We start from the raw sequence: 21,021 nt of genomic DNA, 5'->3' as shown, positions 1-21,021 counted from the left end.
TCATATTTCTATTTTCTTCTTCCCAATCCTGGTCTTCTCATCCCTCCCATTTTCCCACTTGCCTTTCCTGGCTCCCCTGCCCTCCCAGTTCTGAGGTCTGTGCTCCCTCTGACCCTGACACTTTCTAGAGCCCTGAGTTGGAGTCCTGGGTGTGGACCTGGGGTTTGAGCAGCGAGTCAGTGAGATGTCCAGGACGAGCAGGGCTGAACCAGGCACCAGGGAATTTGTACTCAGGGGAAGAGGTGCCTAAATGGGCCCACATCAAGAAACAAGGACCAAAAACAAAATGTGATACCTACATACAGTGGAATACTATTCATCGTTAAGAAACAAGGAGATTCTGATCCAGGCTGCAACGTGGATGAAACTTAAGGACAATATACTAAGTGAAAAAAAACAGACCCAAAAAAACAAATACTGTATGATTCCACTTATATGAGATATCTACAGGAGTCAAATTCAAAGACAGAAAGTAGAACGGTGGTTGCTGGGGGCTGGCGAGTTAGTATGTAATGGACATGGGGTTTCAGTTTTGTAAAACGAAAAGGTTGGAGATGGGATGCCCAACAATGTGAATATACCGAACACTAGAGTCCTGTCCCCTAAAAATGGTTAAAATGGAAATTTTATGTTATATTTATTTTGCCACAATTTTTTACAAACAAAGAAGAACCATTTGAGGGGACCCTGGCAGCCCCAGTGTTCCTTTACCCCCTTCCTGTTCACCACCTGTGAGACAAGGTGGGGAGTGAGCCTTGGAAGGAAACGAAACTCCGGATTACAGCTCCACGAACTGCAGCCCCCTACCCCGTGGCGCTTTCCACTCATGGGTCTAACCTTATTATTTCCAGATCCCTGGGCTTCAGCCCTTGTCTCCCAGCTCCCAGATACCACTCATTTCCCTGAGGAATATGTGTGGACCCTCACATCACACACACAAACACACACACACACACAAACACACACTCAATTAATTCATTTTTAAAAAATAATTCAAAGACTGGCTGGACTCAGAGTATTTGGCCCAGGCTTGCCAGAACCGTTTATTTACAGGGAGGGTTCGGGGCCCAAGGAGTCATGTTGTGTCGGGTAAGTCCAGGACCCCAGCTCCAGCTCAGTCTCTCTGGGCCTCTGGCTTAATTCACTCCAGAAAGGCTAAGGCCCAGAACAGGCACCTGAAAGAAAGTGCTAGATGGACCCCAGCCCCTTATTACAAACCCCATACCCCAGCTGGGATGGCCCTCAGCCCAAGGGGAGTCCAGGGAAGGGAGTGAGGAACAGAGTCAAGGGCACAGGCCAGGGCGCTCTTCCCCCCAGGACCCAGCTTTTGCACATGCAGGAGCCAGTACAGGAGGCTCCAGTCCAGAGGGAATGGTCTCGCCTTGAGAGACCTTAATAGAAAGGCTGTCAGGTGCCATTGATGAGGGTCAAGACAGGGTACAAAGAGCAGGGAGAGAGCAAGGCCGGGCTGGAAGGGACCGAGGGCAGGAGGCAGGAGCGCAGAGAGAGCAGGGAATGGTGGGCAGGCCAGGCTGCTCGCCCATGATGGCCCTTCTGGTTTCCCCTTACGGGGTCTGAATAGGACTGAAAAGCTCTAGGGCATGTGGTGGTGTTTGGGAGCCCCCTGGCAGGCCCCAGAAGGGACTAGGGGTGGGGGACGCTGCACTCACCGGCGAGGGGTCTGCTTTATCCAGACATGATGTGTTTGACAAAGGCTGGGAAGGGAGACAGAAATCAGTTACCACACTTGGCCCCTCTCAGCCCCTGACTTCTAAACTTCCCACCACCCTTTCTACTGGTGGTGATTCTTTCTCTCCTTTGGGGTTGATGGGGGAGAAGCAGGAAGAAGAGACCCAACCTCTGCTCTGTGTCTTCTCAGCTGACACCGGACAGAGATGAAAGGAGCTACATTTTCTCTGCTAATCCCCCCAACCTTGAGAAAGGAGCCAGCATCACCCCATTGCTCAGATGAGAAGACGGACACTAAGAGAAGGTAAGTGATTTGATCCAGGTCACAGAGCTGGTCTATCACAGAGCTATCTCCAGAAGCCATGCTCTTTCCATCACACTATGCTGTTCAGTCCAAGGATGGAAGAGAACATCCATCGGGAGCTCGCCAACATCCATCTAGCCTCTAATTCCTGGATCTGTCCTGTTCTGCAGACCCGTCCGGCCCAAACTGTGCCCGCCCTCTCCAGAGGTCCATGGAAGTGAGGCATGATGGGATACCTTCGTAATTGATACAGCCATTGGCATCCTCTTGCCCCGCCAACAGCTGCTCCACCTCAGCCTCGGTCATCTTCTCTCCTGGGGTGGGGGCAGGAGGCTCTGAATTACATACGGCAAAGGAGGAACAGGCCAAACCCAAGCACCCCCTTAAGTCTCAAGTCCCAAGTCTCCCCGGATCTGGGAACTGGACATCCAAGCTCTGCAGGGAGAGCCAAGGTTTTAGATCTTTCCTACTCCCCAAGGCCTCTTCCTCTGCCCTACAGCCAGCACTGAGGGGAGTGGGGGACCAGGGCCCCCGTGATTGAGGCAATGATAAGGATGGGAGCCCTGGGTCCCACCAACCAGGTCTCCTCCCTCCAGCCCAGCTGAGCAGACCCAGTTGGGGGAAGGTTGTTCCTGCAGAGCCTGGGGAGACAGGGCCTGAATCAGGACATGATCCTCAGGAAGCAGGGACCCCCGTCTACCCCCTACCTACGCCACCTGGGCACTCCCACCCCTCCGTTCCACCCCCTCGGGCACCACGAGCCTGCGTACCCAGGGTGGCGAGGACATGGCGGAGCTCAGCACCCATGACCGTGCCATTGCTCTCCTTGTCGAAAACACGCAGCCCCTCCACGAAGTCCTCATAGGTGCCCTGCTCCTTGTTGCGGGAGATGTGCTGCAGGATGGGCAGGAACGTCTCGAAGTCCAGCATCTTGGCATTCATCTCTTCAGGCGGTTAGGAGAGAGGATGTCATGTGACGAGGGGCTCAAGGGGAGCAGCAGGTCCTCAGGGGCCCTCGCCCCAGCTCTGCCAGGCCAGACCAGGGCGGAAGGGGAAAGCCACGGCGACTCCACCCAGACCTCTAAGCCCCACGTGGCCAGCCAGGTGCCGGGAGCCGGGGCAGCCGGGGCAGGATTTGAGGGGCCCAAAGGCTCACAGAACCAGGCCTCACATTCATAGTTTAGACTTTTGACATGGGATGGACACGTCCCAGAGGTAAACTGATAGGATTGCAAAAAGGGAATTTTGCATCATTTCTCCTTTGGGTCTCATCCCTAGACCACATTAAATGGAGCAAGGCTGAATCAATCATTTTTACAAATTTGCAATTCTTTCCTGATGAGCCAGCCCATCTCTCCCACACGATAGTGTGTTGAAAGCTTTCATTTTTAAGTACCACAGATGTTGGCAATTCTGTCTTCTCTAACAGCACAAGGACTTTCAAATATGGAAGCACCCAGACACCTTTGACCTCTAACAAGCCCTGCTGGTCCTCTGGCCCTTTCCTCCCCACATCCTTCCCCCACCCTGGGGTTTTCACCAGCAAGAGGAGGAGGGGAGGGGCCAGAACCAAGGAAAGGGGAAGGGAGCTATATGGGGCCCAGGAAGCCTGTAGAGAAGCCTGGGGGGCTCCCGCCCAGGTCTGCCTGTCCCCACCGGGTGTGACACCTCTTAGGACATATGTGTCGGAGCAGCTGTTAACTCTACTACTATGCATGACAGATGACATTCAGAAATGGGACACATTCCCCTGCATTCCTTTTGAAACTCATTCACCAAAACCTAGTGAAGGCAAATGAGCAAAAGAGGCATCGTTACGAAGCTCATCTTGAGTCTGCTTTGACTTAAATGAATCATTTGCGATCTTCAGTGCTCTCACCATCATAGGAAACAAAGTCACAAAGTCTTTGTGATACAATTCATAGTGGCCACAGGACATTTCAGTGCATTAACACTGCAACTAGCATACTGGGCGTGGGGGTGCGGGCAGGTGGTGAGTGGTGAGACCCCCAGCTCACCTCCCTGTACCCTGGGGTGTCAGAGGAACACCCTGAAGCAGGTCCTTCCTGCTCTCCAGGAGCTCCAACCTCACAGGGAAAACAAGATCAAGCCCTGGCCACATTCTTCAAGAATCCACTGTCGGAGACTTCCATAACTCTAGCAAGGGGAGAAGGGTCACCTGGAGAGGGGGGTCTGGTCTTGAAGGGCTAATACGGGAGAAGAAAAGGAGCCCCAGGGACCTCTGGGCAGACACCAAAAGGTGGAGGCCCAGGCCCACGCTGACCTTCAGGCTTGGGTTTGCCCAGGACACGCAGCACCTCGGCGTTGGTGGGGTTCTGGCCCAGGGCCCGCAGCACGTCCCCGCACTGCCCGTAGGTGATCTTCATCTCTCCAGTCGGCGTCCGGTCAAACAACGAGAAAGCCTCTTTGAACTCTGCAGAGAGAAGATCTGACTGCAGCCTCCCCGGGGCTGAGGGAGGACCGTGGCCAAGGGCCATCAGCCTCCACCCAGGCTGAGAGCCGGTCAGTGCGGCTGATAAAACATTTCAGTGTTTGCCCTTGGCCGTCATTCCAGCCCCTCCCTGGAAGCCACACCACGCCATCTTCTGACAACCAAAGGGGCATCCGGGAGCCTCCACGATCTGCTCCAGCTGGGGCCTGGGATGCCTTCTCTCAGTTCTGTCACGTCACCTGAATATTGCCCCAGCGGGGCTCCTACCTCCCACGCTCCCAGCCCTGCTGCAGGGGAGGGGCCCGACTGTCAAAATGGCAGGGAAGTGAAAACAGCCCCTGCTCAGAAGTCTGGATTGCCAGCTTCTCAGCGAAGTGCAAACATAGAGAGTAAGGCTTCACCCTCCCCTCCCTTCCCCGTTAACCAGATCAAAGGAGGTGGTTGTGCACAGAGGCCCTTTCCAAAATGTTAAGACCTGTTCAAGAGTCGGCTATCGGTGCTGCCTGTTCCAGGCCAGTCGGACCACCCCAGCTCTGCCACTGACCTGGATGCGGCCTTGAGCAAACTGCTCACCTCGGCGGGGCCCCCCCTTTGTTTTAGCTCTAAGTGCGGACATCATGTCCACCAGAGTGGGTTGCTGGGGGGATTATGAAATGTGCAAGCGGCTGTCTAGCACATGGTAAGGAAATCAACAAAGGGTGGCTATTATTGTTTCCCTAGTTCTGAAGCCGGCTCGGAGCTCTAGGGGCTACAACACCCCGAAGTTACCAGGGCAGGTCTCCAAGGAGCAAGGTCAAATTAAGGCACCTCTGGGCCCTTTGGAAAGAACCTTAATTCTCATGAATGTGGACTCAACCAGTTCATTACTGGGGATCATTTGGACTGGAACTGGCAGAGAAATGGTTTGACTAAATGGATTAACAATATAAACCAAAGACTGTATGAACCACTTAGGAAAAAAGCTGCTTTTAATCCTCACCAAGTACTCTAGAAACAGTTATCCCTTAGAGGCTGCCTACGGATTATTTACAAATCATTCCACATATCAAAGCCATTCCCCAAGATGTTTATTTGCAAGCCTTTATTAGCCTTTGTAAGAATTTAAAAGATACAAAACCACATGTCTTTCAATTACTGAATAATTAAGTTCAAATTCCATTTCCATTGCTTACTAGCTGTGAGACGTTGGGCAAGTGAATATTTAACCTCCATAAACCTCTTCTCCTCTATAAATGTCACCAACCTCATAGGATTCTTGTATTACATTCAAATCAGATACAATAATGTATATTTAAAAATCTTAACAAAATGTCCTGTGTATAGTAAATGTTCAGACAATGCTGCTAGTCTTATCTTATTGCATTAATCTCGATTTTACCACTTAACTATGTGATTCTGGCCAGGTTACTTAAACCTCACTGACCTTCATTTCCTCCTTTGTCAAAAGGAAATAATCCCTTCCTCACAGTTTTGTTAGAAGAATCTAATTTTTTTCTTAACGTTTAAAGAAATGAGCATGGCTTCTGGCACAAATTCATTGCTCAATAAATATGTTAGTTGAAACTGAACTCAGAACTTTTCTTTAAAAAAAATGTACTTATTAAACAAAGAGAGAGAGCATGAGTGGCAGGGAGGGGCAGAGGGAGAGGGAGAAGCAGGTCTCCCACTGAGCAAGGAGCCCAATGCAGGGCTCCATCCCAGGACCCTGGGATCATGACCTGAGTCAAAGGCAGACACTTAACCAACTGAGCGACCCCAGTACCCCTGAACTCAGACTTTTTGATCTCTTAGTTCATGCGGAAGAGTGAGGTCAGATTTAATAGAAGAAGTGTCCTCATAGAAGAATATAATGATCTTTAACAGGAAAGTGGAACATGAGAAGGAAAGCAAAAGAACTGTGACCTATGATTTGACCACTTACAACAGACCAAGCTCTGAGCTGATAACATCTAAATCTTTTTTCTTTTTATTTTATTTTGTGTTTTTTAATTAACATATAATGTATTATCTATTTCGGGGATTCAAGTCTGTGATTCATCAGTCTTACACAATTCACAGCACTCACCATAGTACATACCCTCCCCAGTGTCCATCACCCAGTCACCGCATCCCTCCCACCCCCGAAACATTGTCTAATCTTTCAAAAACCTTATGCTATAGGTATAATTATCATCATTTCTAGACCAATGCACACGTGACTTCTGGTCAACTATTCAGAACACCAAGAAAATAGTGAGGAGGGAGGAGGTGGAGGGAGGGACCTCCTGCAAAACCTGGTATACACATAAACCCCAAACACTCAAGCTTAGGGCTGCTACTAGATTGAAGACAAAGCCAGTGTGATCTTGGAGTATATGAGAGGCAATATTCATGGGCTCAGAAGAAACCTCTTCTCAACAGTCTGTAGTAGTCGGGTCCTTGCTAGAGCAATGACCAAAGGTGATAATCCCTGCCTATAAGAATATGAAAATCGGGGCGCCTGGGTGGCTCAGCTATTTGAGCATCCAGCTCCTAGTTTCCATGAAGGTCATGATCTCACTGTCATGATATCAAGCCCTGCCTCCTAGCTCTGTGTTCAGCGGGGAGTCTGCTTCTCTCCTTCTCCCTATCCCTCTCTCCCCCCGCTCCCCTCAGATGTTCCCTCATTCTCAAATGAATAAATAAATCTTTAAAAGAGAGAGAGAGAGAGAGAGAGAATATGGAAATCTGGAGAGGAACCAGTAAGTCAGTCAAGAGTTAAAAACTAGTTTCTATAAGGAAAAAAAAAGCATTGAAATAAAATGGGGCCATAAAGCTAAGACTGGATTTGATAACTACAAATAAATAGAGGATATTCTAAAGGAAGCTGAATAGAGTCACAGAATTTCTGAATTGAAACAAACCAAATATTCTTACTTTGCAGATAAGAAAATTAAGGTTCAAAAAAGTGACTTGCCAGGGGCGCCTGGGTGGCTCAGTGGGTTAAGCCGCTGCCTTCGGCTCAGGTCATGATCTCAGGGTCCTGGGATCGAGTCCCGCATCGGGCTCTCTGCTCAGCAGGGAGCCTGCTTCCTCCTCTCTCTCTGCCTGCCTCTCTGCCTACTTGTGATCTCTGTCTGTCAAATAAATAAATAAAAATAAAAATTTTTTTAAAAAAGTGACCTGCCAAAGTCTCGTGGCCAATAGTGGCAGAATTAGGGACCAATAATAAAATCTCCTGATTCCAAATAACATTCTTTCTAGCATAAAATGAGAATAACATCTTCAGCTTCATCAAAGAGCAAATGAAGAGATAGCAGGAGTAAAATACAAATAGAAACTATTCCGATCCAAAAAAGGGACATCTTCAAGATCAGAGGAATAATGACAGACTGAAATGAGTTAGACCACAGGCCCTGAAAATCTTCATGGAGAAAGGAGGCAACCAGCTGCCCCAGTTGGCTTTGACCATGATTCCCATTTGGGAAATGAAAAATTTTTTATCATTAGTTGACTCTCTAGTCCTCATGGGTACCACCATGCTTGTATCTACAAACAAGTGTATATTTAACTAAAATGCATTTAAATCAACTTTAAGTATTTTACAGCACACCAAACTATTGACTGAAAGTGAATGTCCACAGGGTATTGCAAAAGCCAGATTAAATTCACTAGTTTCAAAATGCATCTGCTAGTTCTCATGCCCTATTTGTGAATAAACTGGTATCACTTTTTGGGAAGGCAATTTCACAATAACTATTACAATTTAAAGTTTAAGTATCCTTTGACCCACTTCTGGAAAGTTCCCCTGGGGAAGGCATGCTGGTAGCTCCCAACTGGAAACAATCTGAATGAAGGTCTATCATTATCAGCCTGATTCAATCAAAAGGTACATCTGCCCATGAGAAGCTATGTAATTCTTTAAAAAAATAAAGTAGAACTGTTTGTTAACTATAAAAAAACACCAAGGTATATTGGGATGCATGGGGCTCAGTCGATTAAGCCTTTGGCTCAGGTCATGATCCCGGAGTCCCAGAATCAAATCCCACATCGGGCTCCCTGCTCAGTGGGGAGTCTGCTTCTCCCTCTGCCCCTCAGCCCACTCATACTCTCTCTCTCTCTCTCTTTCTCTAAGAAAATCTTTAAAATAAATAAATACATAAATACATAAATAAATGATACCAAGGTATCTTGTTAAATAATATATACTAAATACAATAATTCCTACTATGTATTAAATAAAAGATACAGGAAAGTCTCTATCACATGACTCAGTTTGTGTAAGTTTTCTACATACATACTTGCATGCCACTATATATTTTTCCTGAGGAACACATAGGCCTATTAACAGTGGTTATCTTCGGAAGCGGGATCAACGTGACAGGAAAGCGAGAGGAAAATATTTTTATTTTTTATTTACTTTTAAATAGTATATGAGTTTTTGCTTTTGTTTTACCACACACTGGTATTGGCTTACTTTTTTTTTTTTTTTTAAGATTTTATTTATTTATTTGACAGAGAGAGACAGAGTGAGAGAGGGAACACAAGCAGGGGGAGTAGGAGAGGGAGAAGCAGGCTTCCCACAGAGCAGGGAGCCCAACCTGGGGCTTGATCCCAGGATCCTGGGATCAGGACCTGAGCCGAAGGCAGATGCTTAACAACTGAGCTACCCAGGCATCCCATACTTTTTAAAATACAGTAAGTGCTGGGTGTCTGGGTGGCTCAGTTGGTTAAGCATTTGCTTTCAGCCCATATCATGATCCCAGGGATCAAGCCCCAATTAAGCCCCACATCTAGCTCCGTGCTCAGCAGGGAGTCTGCTTTTCCCTCTCCCTCTGCTCCTCCCCGCTGTGCTCTCTCTCTCATGCTCTCTCTCTTTCTCTTTCAAATAAATTAATTAAAAAAATAAAAAGTAAGAGTGCTTGGGTGGTTCATGGCTCAGTCTTTGGCTCAGCTCATGATCCCAGGGTCCTGAGATTGTCGAACCTGCTTCTCCCTCTCCCCCTGTCGTGCTGCCCCCTGCCACTTTCTCTGTCAAATGAATAAATAATACCTTTTTTTAAAAAACATAAGGCTAAAGGAAAGCCATTATTATTAATAAATAAATAATAAAATTGCACATCTTTAAAAAAAGAACTAAATAAACGAATATACAGTTATGTGTTTAAAATCAAGGGGTTGGAGCAGATGACCTTTCAAGGTCCCTTTTAACTCCTATGATTTTATGCCCTAGAAGCATGTGGTGGGGAAAAGAGAGGGGGAAGTTGCAATGGCAAGGAGCCCCAGCTATAAAGCACACAGAACACGATGAAACGTTCTATTCTCAAAACACCAGACTCCTGCTGGAAAAGGGGCAGCAATCAGGTGGGAGATCTGGAGGCTTGTCTTGAAGCTGCACGTAACAGCACTTCATAGAACATTGCGAAAACAAATTGTCTTCCTCAAAGACAGGGATGGGTTGGTAATGGGGATTACGGGTGAACTAGACACCCGAAAGTCACCACTAGCCCTGTCGCCATGAGCAGGTGATAGTCTCAGCAGGCTACAGGATGACGGGAGAGGATGCCAGTGACCTGAGGAGGGCTTTCCTATCACAGGAACAGACATGAAGGTTCTAATTATCTTGAAGAGCGGGTTTTGCTGGTGGCGGGGAATAAAGACCTGTTTGCTGTACATCTACTAGGTGCCAGGCAGTCTGGCAGAATAGTTGAGAACCACCAGGTCTGCAACCAGCTTGCCTGAGTTTGAGTCCTGGCTCTACCACCAGCTGGCTGTGTGAGAAGGGCAAGCTACCAAACTTGTCTGTGCCTCGGGTTTTCCCAGTAAAATGGGCGCAACAATAGTTCCTACCTCCTGGGAGTGTGGTGAGAATGAAGTGAGTTAATCCACATAAAGGGCTTAAGTCATCACATATCCTGGGTGAAAATGAGCAAGTATGGGTGAGTGATGATGAGAACGGGGTTGACTATGGCCCCGTCCTCCTCCTCCAGGGAAGGGCGACAGAGGGTGTCCTGGGGGAAGGCGCAGCTGTTAGTACTCACCTTCAATCTGGTCGGCCGTGAAGTCTATCTGTGGGGAAGGAAACACAGGAATGAGGCCTGAGAGTGCCAAAGGCTTCCAGAGGGAAGCAGAAGTGGCTTCTACCACGGTGTGGGGGAGGGACCTCCTGCAGGTCACCAGTGTGGGGGGCGGGGAGGCAAAGGGCAGAACCCCAGTCTCCTGACGAATGAACTACAATCAGCCAGCAAATAATGCAGCCATCGGAGCTCCCTACCACGCATGAATGATGGCTGAACGAGAGGGAAAGAGAGAGAAATACTCCAGAGAACTCTAGAACCTACGCTGACTCCCCATGGTGATCTCTTGTGGTCAGATGGAAATTGCTCATGCTAACTGGCCAGAAACTGCCCTCACATTCAGTCCAACTCCACCATCTGCCCATAGTCAGACTTCTTCTCCCTTTGGGCACCCACCACTTCCCACCCTCGGCCTCCCTTTCCTCCCCCCGTCCCACCCCCACCCTTTTCCTCAGGACATGTCCCTCTTGGGCATCCAGACAACAAGCCTCACTTGGGGACACCCTCAAAGTTTCCTAACTATTCCTCAGTCCTGCCTCTAGGGGTGCCCAGGCCTCCCAAAGCCAGGGTTCCCCCAAACCGGGGCGGGGATTTTGTTACTGTTCACAGAGATGCCTGGCACAGAGCACTCAAAAAAATATTGGTTGAGCGAAGGAATAAATTTTGGATTCGCCCCCACAAGACATAATAATTCACTGCTGAGTACAGAAGAGGCAGGTGGGAAGTTCTGAAAATGAATGACAATGAACAAGCATGAGTCATCATTGTAATGTGGGATTTTGTGTATTATTTCATTGTCCTTAATCGGCCACCACCCACCTTCCCCCCCGACCCCGCATCCCCTCTTGGGGGGTTGGTAACCAGCCCTGGTGCCTCTTTTTCACAAAGGGGCATTTCTAGTCCTAACTCTGCAGCTTGTGCTCTTCCCCCTCAGGCAAACACACCCCCCCCCCTTAATGAGGACCTCCAGGGTGGCTGGAATGAGCTAGAAGGAGCTAGGAGAGTGGAGGGGTTACACAGGGTTGAGAAGGAAACTAGCTGTGACCAGGACCAGGCTTGGCCATAAAGATACCCCTGAAATAGGGTAAAGCATGCTTTGCACGAACTCTCTGAGGGAACGGTGCGGTTGCCTTGCCTTGTAACGCGGTAAGCCCCAGGAGTAAATGTGTAAGAGAAATGAATATAAAAACATAAAATCAGAATCCTGGTCGTAACCACCCATATTGAGCTTAAGTTTACTTTTTTTGTTCTTTTTGAGCAGAGTTTTTCAAAGCAAAGGAACCAGAGAAGCACAATAATAAGAAATCATATCCTTCCAATCATGAAGGACACCTCTTTTTTTTTTTCATTAGTTTAGTTTAAAACAATTTCAACAACCCTCAGGATTGGGAGATCCAGATGTGGGAAAGAAGACTGCAGCCAGGAGAGAAAGGGAAGTGATGGGTCAAAGAGAAAGCTCTGATCTGAGACCACTAGGCAGCTGTCCCCTGGGCCAGGCTGCCCCATAGGAGAAATGCATTATCAGACCAAATCAGAATAAGGGCATCCTGATGGAGGCAGGGGAGAGTCAGTTTTTCTTGGGAGGCTCCACCCATAGTGGGAGTAATAAGTGAACCGGTACTTTCAAGGTCTTACACGATTGCCTCCACGTGTACCATAATCAAGCCCAGGGACGTGCAACTGACTCCATCTCTTGGCCAAGCCAGTGATGCTTGACCCTGGCCTTTGTCGGGATTACTATAGATCAACCCCAGGGTCCTCGGCACAAGGGCAGAGTCTCCTGGGTCTGTGGGTGCAAGGAGGAATCCTGAGAGGGCTACAGAGGGTCACCCAAAAATTGGAGCCCAGAGGTTCGGTTTCCCTAACTTCTTGTCACAGAACCGGGTCCTGAGCTCTTACTTTGATCTGATCCCTCACCACCCCCAGCCCTGCCCTCATGGCTATCCCCAGGGGCCCACCACTCCCAACCTGTTATTAATAGCTCCTCATACCAGTAGCACTTGACCTCTTACATTCTGGTGCCAAGGCTTAGAACTGCTTCACTCTCCAGAGGCTTCTGACCCCTCCTTCCCGGCCCCTCCCAGTTCCATTCCTTCAGCAGCTGGGCCAGAGAGCTGGGAGGCCTGAAGTGACTGAGTCAGCTGGCAGGCAGGGCTCCTAGACCAGCCGCAGGAAGAGGAACTTTCCAGGGTGAGGGGAGCAGGGTCGGCAGAGAGAACCAGACCCCATTCCCTCCCCGGGTTAGAGGCAGGGTCTCAGCCTGGGATGGGCCTGTCCACTGCATACCCCAGGCAGGAGCCCTGGCTGAGGCCACAGAAGGAGGGAACCACTTTGGTAGGGGAGAAAGGGAAGCAGGCTCCTCTCGCCTTATCCAGAGCCTCTCTGCCCCCAAGACCTACCCACTGCAAGGGTCTTCTCGAACAAAGCCTCGCCCAGACCTCCCGCTCCCTCGCTGCCTTACGTCACTTACTCCAAGTTGCACTGGTGACTATCGTTATGTGTCTTTTCTCCAGAAAGACAGCGTACTACCTCTGAGGAAAGGGTCAGTCACTTTCTCTTCACTATGATGGCTCCCACAGCGCCTTAAAATTTAAGGCTGAGTAATTGGTTGGTTGTACCTCCCTGCCATCCCCGACTCTGCTGGGTCAATCTGGGGTGACAGAGCAGAGCTTCCTCAGAGCAGAAACCCGTTCCTGAGGGGAAAGGCCTACAACCCCCAAAACCCCTCACCAGCCCCAACGCCAGCTCCACCACCTCCGGCACCATGATGGGGGGCATGGACCACCACAGCCGTCAGCCCAGTCCAACCTCCAGGAAACAGAGCTCTACGGTCCAGGACAGTCAGAATCCTGAACGTCATCCCCACCTCCATCCCAGTGTCTAAGCTTCACTCACCTTGACACTCTTGGGGTCAAAGGCAGGTTCCTTGGGGGGCTCAGGAGCTGGGGCCGGGGCAGGGGCTGGGGCGGCCTTGGCTGCTTCCTTCTTAGGCTCAGGCTTCTTGGGAGGCATGTCGTCTCGTTGGGATCTTCGGTGGAGATGGGAGCTAGGAAGGAATCGAGATGTGGCGCCTGGGAGATGAGACAGGAGACTGGGCTGCCTCCCTCCCCTTTTATCCTGGGCAGCAGCCCCCACAGAGGGGCTGGGTGAGAGCAACAGCAACTGGTCTGACTATAAAAGGAAGAAACACCAGCAGGGTACAGCTGACAACTGTGTATTGTCACCAGGTTTGGGACGACGAGCCTCCCCTCCCTCCACACCTCACACTTCTCCTGGCCTCCACCTCTGGGACCGGCTGACCTCTTCCTGCCAACGGCTGGAAACCCAGAGGGGCCAGGAAAACAGACCCTCTTAAAAAATGCCAGAGAGTCCAGCCAGAGAGATGAGCTGACTTGAGCAGTTGATAACCCTCACACAAAGCCCAGGGGAGGGTAAGGCTTTTTTTAGCCCCTCCTGAGCAGAGGCAACCCACTGCACATTCCTTTTAAGCCAGGCTCCTCTAAGCTGAGAGCCACTCTGGGGCCTCCGCTCTGCCCTGAGGCTCAGCTCTCGGGCCTGGAGCCCCAAAGCAACAGCTGGTCCGGCCAACCCACACCATCCCCACACCCTCCCAATCCACAGGGGGAAGCCCTCCATCCTCCAGAGCCGGCATCCCAGGAGCACCACAGACCTCAGATCCCTGCGCTGACCCCCTGCCACCAGCAACCTCAATCATCCATTCAAGTACTGGGCGCTGAACCTGTGCCTGGGGGGCTGGGGTGAGAGGCAGGGAGAGGTGGCTACGAGTCGGTGTGACTGGAGGTCAGAAAACTTGGGTCTTGTCGTTGCTATACCTCTAACTCACTCTGTGCCCCCTGGACTCTGTGTGTGGGCATGGGCGTGCATGTATATAAGTGCGTGTGTGTACGTGTAGGGCCCACTGTGTACCAGGCACTGTTAAGTGCTAGAATATAAAGTCTCATTACACCTTCACCACAATCCTATGAAGTAGATATCATTATTACTCCCATTTTACACTTGGAGAGATTGAAACTAAAAGTGGTCAGGTAACAAGGTCACTCAGCTAATTAGCTATCAGCTGGATCAAAGCCCAGGTGTGTCTGATTTTAAAGTTTTTGCTTAAATCGTTGAGATCAGAATTCCATTGACGGGGGTGGGGGGGGAGGGGAGTGCGTACATGGTATGTTTGTGTGTTCATCCAAAAGGTCAGGACGAATACATACTAAAGGGCTAGAAAGAAACACCCCTGGGACCTGGGGGCGGTAAGGAAGGGGCGATCACGGCAATTTGTAATTTTGTACTTTTTTTTCACTTCCTCTATTAATGGAAATTTTAAAAACAAGCATATATTGTTTTTACGAGACCAGCGCTCTAACCCCTGAGTTACGGAGCCAAGCATATACTGTTTTTAAACAGTAAAAACTGTAACTTTTAAACAGTAAAACTTTTAAACAGTAAAAACTGCTGAAAGCCTATAAAATGTTCAGAAAACAACAACAAAAAAGCTTATCCACTGCACAGAATTGCTTGGAGCTGAACTTTAAGACTCTCCAGTTCAGAGGAAAAAAGTCTAAGCTGAGAGAAGCTGAAAAGTCACTCTGCCTCTCTGGGCCCAGTTTCCTTCCTGTGAAACAAGATGGCTGTGCAATGGACACCTGATCCCCGCTAGTGCCTAAGTCCAGTTCCAGGTGCCTGGGGCCCACATCTGCTCTTCCCCAGGCTCCATTTCCCACATCTTTCCGAGCTAAAAGGGCCTTTAGAGTTGGTCTCATTCTACCTGCTTTTTTAGGTGAGGAATCTAATGTCCAGAGAGAGACTTTACAGTGGCCTGGAGACATTCAGCCATTTAGAGGCAGAGCTGAGCTGGCTAATTCTGGCTCCCTGTGCGGTGTGTGGAGCTCTGCCCCCCCACCCTGCCGCTCCTAGAGCCTAGGTGTGCTCTCACCACTGGTAAGCAGAGAGGCCTTCAAAGGAAACTGAGGCAGGAAAAGAAGCCAGGACTTGACCGAGGAGATACTAGAGAGAGCAAGACCCGAACCCCAGACAGCACTGGCCCTGGCTGGGACAGCAGCCATTGGCCTCTTCACCTCACCCCACTTCACCCCTCTTCTTCCTCACCTTCTCTGTGCCTTCTGACTTGGTGTCCCCTGCTTCTAGAGGCCTCGGCTTGCACCCTTCCAGTTTCCCTATCTTTCCCTTCCCTGACTTCTTCATTCCCCCCAGGGGTTGGGAACTCAACTTACTGCTGGTGGTGAGGAAGGAGGAAAAAGGAAGCCCAGCCTCTCCTCTCCTCTCCCCCACCACACCCCCTTCCCGGACTAGGTGTGCTGTGGGGTTTGCAAAGATACACAAACTGGTGTTTGGTGGAAAGCTGCAAGCCGGAAGCTGGAAGATCCAAACACCAGTCATGACCTTGCCAGCCACTCCCCCTCTCTGGACCTCAGCTTGTTTATCTCTAAAATGAAAGATCATGAGGAGCTTTCAGGGTTCAGCAGACACCCTAGGCTCCCTTAACTTGCTTGTGGCTATAACGGACGCACAGAGGTCAGGTTGGGAGCTCCCCTTTCCATTTCAATCAGCACCACTCCTGTGTTTTCCTACACCTGCATCCCACAATCATCAAAGAAATGAGTCTGCGATTTCACGAGATGCTCTTGTATATCCCCTTCCAGTTAAGAAACAAATTATTCTAACCATTCTAGTAAGAAGTTCGATCCTCAAAAGGCAGAGTCAGGAGTTCCCTTTTCCTTCATTTATCTTTCTCTTTTTTCCTTTTTTCTTTCTTTCTGTTTTAATTCTCAGGAGGATCAAAATACCCAGTCTGCTCAGGAACAGAGCTCTGAGGTTAGAGAGCTGGTTGAGCATTTGCAGACATGATAGGGTGTGGGCGTCAGGGACAGGGGGGCATAGGGCTGATTCCTGCATTTGCCATTTCCTAATCTCAGGCCCAGTACCTTAAGGACCCTCAACAGTAAACATTTCCTTATTGTGAGATCTGTATGAAACAATGACGTAAGCAGAGCCCCACAAGCCATCCCTGGCACATTAGAAACACTTAGAGCTGTTATTTCATTCGCTTTCCTAGATGAAGCCAGTTGTGTGCTGGGGTGTCTCGAACTTCCTGGAAGGAACTCCAGGAGAAGGGAGCCCATGGGGTAGGGACAGGTAAGCTGGCAGCAGCTACTGGAATTGTGAGCTGTGGCTTCAGGAGTGAGGATGAGGTGGAGAGGGGTGGGGGAGGAAAGGCGGCGGCTGGGGACCCATGGTGTGACATATTTGTGGCTCAGAAAGCATGTAGCAGGTCCCTGGGGCCAGGCAGCCTGTCCATCAGCCACACTCACACAAGGAGCCAGCCTGCCTGAAACCTTAGGTGACAAGCACCCCGGCAGGGGAGGAGACACTACTCAAATCGGTTTCTGATTCTCTTTCATCAATATCAGCTAAAAGATTCTGGCACTTCAGAAGCAACTAGAGGGGAGTGTGGTTTTCCAGAAAGATCCATGCCTCAAGAGTCAAGCTCCCTGCCTCTGGCCTTGCTCTTGCCACAAGTCAGGATGCTCACAGGTCAGAAGAGCCCAGGAACTGAAGTCAGAGTTCTCACTCCCACGACCCTCATTCTGCTTCAAGGGCACTGACTTTTACCTTCTTGTCCCTTTAGAGTAGCTGGTGCCAGGTCTTTGTCATAGGCCTCCTCCTCCAACATTTGCTGACCGAGCAGAGTAAAGGAAAGAAAGGGAAGGACCGAAGCACAGTGTGAAAGGGCAAGTACAGTAGCGAGTACTGGCAGCCTAACCCTTGTCTCTGAGGCCTCTCATGGTTCCCGAGCCAGAGGGGCTCCAGCCCACTGCAACACTCCGGCTGGAAGGACTTCAGACCCAGCAGATTGGAAAATGCAGGACGAAATTTCACACAACCCATTTACAGCCCACGTCAAACCCAGGGACAGACACATAGAGAACTGACATCAGCCCTCGTTTGGGCTGGGCTGACACTCGCTCACTCTTCTCCCTTCCCCTCCAACCACGCACATCCTGTGTCCTGTCCTGAAAGAGATCCATCAGAGTCTCCTGCCTGGGATCAAATGCTGCTGACAGCAGGCCTGGCTCTTAATGCCTTGTCTCTGTCACCCTCCCTCCTCTCCTCTGGCCAGCGTCTCATAAGCTAGACACCACGGGACAATGCCCTGGCCAACATGAAGCTGTCCCCAGAGAGGGCACTGGGTAAATTGGGCTCTACTGCAAGTCAGGGGGTAAGAAGGCCCACTTAGGAGCCAGACCGTCCGGGTTGGAGCCCTGACTCAGTGGGCTAGGCAAGCTAGTTCACTTTTTTTTTTTTTTTTTAAAGATTTATTTATTTGAGAGATAAAGCACACATGTGAGTTGGGGCTGTGGGGGGAGGCGGGGTGGCAGAAGGAAAAAATCCCAAGCAGACCATTCCCCGCTGAGTTCACAGCCTCGATCTCATGACCCTGAGTTGAAATCAAGAGTCAGACAATTAAATGACTGAGCAACTCAGGCACCCCTCAAGTTAACTTTATTTTATTTTATTTTATTTTATTTTATTTTATTTATTTGAGAGAGAGAGGGAGAGCAGAGAGAGAGAGAAAGAAGGAGAAGCCAACTCCCCCCTGAGCAGAGTCTTGACGTGGGGCTCGATCCCAGGACCCTGAGATCATGACCTGAGCCAAAGGCAGATGCTTAATGACTGAGCCACCCAGGCACCCCTTGAGTTAAATTCTTTACGTCTCACTTTTCTTATCCGTAAAATGGGACCGCTAATATAACCTCATAGATTCGTCATGAGGATTATGTGAATTAGAGGAGAGATAAAGTAGGAGCCAGGAGTACAGCAAAGAGGCTGCTAGAAAGTCGAGGCAAATCTAAATTTCCATTGTTCTTGGATCCTAGCTGATTGGGATAACGGGATTGTTGAGCCCAAGAGTCAAGAAAGAATTCTTGAGACATTATATGGTGCAAAAAGGTGTTGGGTGACATGCCTAGAACAGTGCCTTGGACAGAGAAAGTACCAAAATAGCTGAACCTGGGTCCTGATTGAAATAGTGTGGTGGCTGCTACCTCTCCCAAGATCAACAGTGGAGGAATTATACAGAGAAAACACCAAGAAATTAAAAGAACTGTGAGAAACCCCTTGGATGAAGGGTAGCCCTGTTTTGAACTGGTGTGTGTGTGTGTGTGTGTGTGTGTGTGTGTGTGTGTGTTGGAAGAGTGGCTTTGGTTTGGGGCAAGATGTAGCCAGGCATGGCTGTGGAATGACCCCCCCACACACACCAAAAAAAAGGAGTGCTGGGGTTCTGATTTTTTCTCCACTACTGCCCTTGAACATACAGCGATGCCCCATCGCCTGTGATTCAGGTGCTGGTTAGGGTAACATCAGGGCCCCTGAAGACGCACTGTGCTTGTGAAGAGCTAGTAAAAAATTAGGTAGGGAGCAACTGAACATCGGACAGTGTTTTCTCCCTCCTACTCTAACCTCTCAGGGCCGGTGAATTGCAATAAATCTCCCCTATTAAATATTAATATTTAGTATTAATAAGTACTAATAAAAGCATTTATACTAAAATTTATACTAAAAGTATTCAGTATTAATAAATACTAATAAAAACATCTCCCCTACTAAAGCTGCTCCACTCTGATGGGGGTAAAGGGGACTGTTCTCAGTACCAGGGCTCATTCACCTCCAACCCTTACCCCCTGAGCTCAGAGGCACTGGCTTGCTCTGTTGGACAACCAACCTATGTGCCCTTAGGTAAAATGACAAGACAGATGAGGAGCACAACTAATCCAAAAGGATATAGCCCACTTGATTACAGATGGTACCTGAAATAGAAATATGACAACAGACAGGCCAAGATTTTAAACGAAGATTAGTAAACATGGTCAAAAGAGATGGAAGGAAATATTACCAAAATGATTCAGAACAAGAAGACATAAAGAAGAACCAAACGGAAATATCAGATGTGAGAAGTATAATAGCCGAAATAAGAAAAAAAAAAAAACCTTTCATAAAACAAATGATATGTTAGGTCTAAAAAAATTAATCATTAAAATAGAAAACACAATAGATTTGAAAAGTAGCCATGATGGACACAGCTGGGAAAAATAGTAGAGTATTGAAAGGCAAAAGAAAGAATATCTTCCAGGGGCGCCTTGGGTGGCTCAGTGCATTAAAAGCCTCTGCCTTCGGCTTGGGTCATGATCCCAGGGGCCTTGGATAAAGCCCCACATCGGTCTCTCTGCTCAGCAGGGAGCCTGCTTCCTCCTCTCTCTGCCTGCTTCTCTGCCTACTTGTGATCTCTGTCAAATAAATAAATAAAATCTTAAAAAAAAAAAAAGAATATCTTCCAGAAGAAAAAAAAGAAGAAAGGTAAAGGAATAGAAGAGCTAAGAAATAGGGGGGATAGAAGTTGAAGGGCTTTGTGACTTAGAAGCTCAATCAGGCTAAGTATACATTAGACAGAAATCTCACTCAAGTTCAGAAGAGGCATGAATAAGGACGTTCTTGCTGCAGCATGACTTGTGGCTGGAGGCAGAAGCAATGTGGGTCTCCATTACTATATCCAGAAGAAATAGTGATGAGTAAGAAGCTGAATAAGATATAAACCACAATTACAGTTCTATAAATTTAAAATACCTGCATATAATCTCACTGATATCATATTGCATATGAATGAGCTCAAATGGAAGGTCCAAGGAAAGAAAATGCTTATTCGCCACTTAGCTAGATAGGTACAAGAATTTATGCTAAAACTGAAGCCCCTCACAATGCAAATTAGAACACACTTTTCTAATTTCAATCAACAGCATTATGTAAACCGGCTGCAAAAATGACAAGAAAAGTTAACATGTTTTGTGGATATTAATACATTTAGTTGCTTTTCCATTTATGCAGTATCTCCTTGAATTTTGTGTTAGCAATACTGAGTTGACACAGAGTTAGTGAGTTTACTTGACTTGGACATACTTTTTTTTTTTTTTTAAGATTTTATTTATTTATTTACAGACAGAGATCACAAGTAGGCAGAGAGGCAGGTGCCGGGGCGGGGGGGGGGGTGGGTGGGTGCGGTGTGGCGTGGAAGCAGGCTCCCCGCTGAGCAGAGAGCCGTATAAGGGACTCGATTCCAGGACCCTGAGATCATGACCTGAACCAGAGGCAGAGGGTTTAACCCACTGAGCCACCCAGGCGCCCCAGACATACTTTTGATACTGAAATAATTCTTTTAAAATAGAGGAAGCAATTTTGTCCATTTGGATGCAAATGTTAAAGGAAAATGGGGTTTTTTTGATACTTGATTTGGTCACTGGAAAGTTTTCAAGTATGCCTGGAAAACTTAGGTATGTGAATCTACTTCTTCAACTGTGCAATTATGAAATCTAAATACAGATCAAGTATTTGTGATGGAGGTATAGCATCCAAATTGAGACATGCTATAAGAAAAAACACATACTGGGTTTTGAAGACTTAGGACAAAAAATAAAAAGAATAATACATATCTCAATAATTTTTATATTATTTACATGTTG

The 21,021-nt window shown here is 48.4% G+C and overlaps 1 protein-coding gene across 4 annotated transcripts in view; it reads right to left on the bottom strand.

The window, feature by feature from the left end:
* Nucleotides 1-1,010: 1,010 nt before the first annotated feature.
* MYL4 (myosin light chain 4) overlaps nucleotides 1,011-21,021 on the bottom strand; it is a 28,861-nt gene continuing 8,850 nt past the window's right edge. For 3 of the 4 annotated variants that reach the window (XM_082706535.1, XM_082706533.1, XM_082706534.1), the window contains 7 exons: nucleotides 13,376-13,526; nucleotides 10,445-10,472; nucleotides 4,278-4,427; nucleotides 2,764-2,937; nucleotides 2,230-2,307; nucleotides 1,671-1,715; nucleotides 1,011-1,175 (listed from right to left, as the gene is read on the bottom strand). In XM_082706535.1, the coding sequence (XP_082562661.1) occupies nucleotides 1,687-1,715; nucleotides 2,230-2,307; nucleotides 2,764-2,937; nucleotides 4,278-4,427; nucleotides 10,445-10,472; nucleotides 13,376-13,492 (576 nt within the window). In that variant the 5' untranslated portion in view covers nucleotides 13,493-13,526 and the 3' untranslated portion in view covers nucleotides 1,011-1,175; nucleotides 1,671-1,686. Of the gene's footprint in view, nucleotides 1,176-1,670; nucleotides 1,716-2,229; nucleotides 2,308-2,763; nucleotides 2,938-4,277; nucleotides 4,428-10,444; nucleotides 10,473-13,375; nucleotides 13,527-13,740; nucleotides 13,852-21,021 lie in introns of those variants that run through there. The other variant, XM_082706536.1, reaches the window with a different exon arrangement.

Source organism: Mustela nivalis (genome assembly GCF_964662115.1).
Source record: "Mustela nivalis genome assembly, chromosome: 17".
NCBI lineage: Eukaryota > Metazoa > Chordata > Mammalia > Carnivora > Mustelidae > Mustela > Mustela nivalis.
Note: the sequence above shows the minus strand (reverse complement) of the source record. Positions and strands in the feature narration are given on the sequence as shown.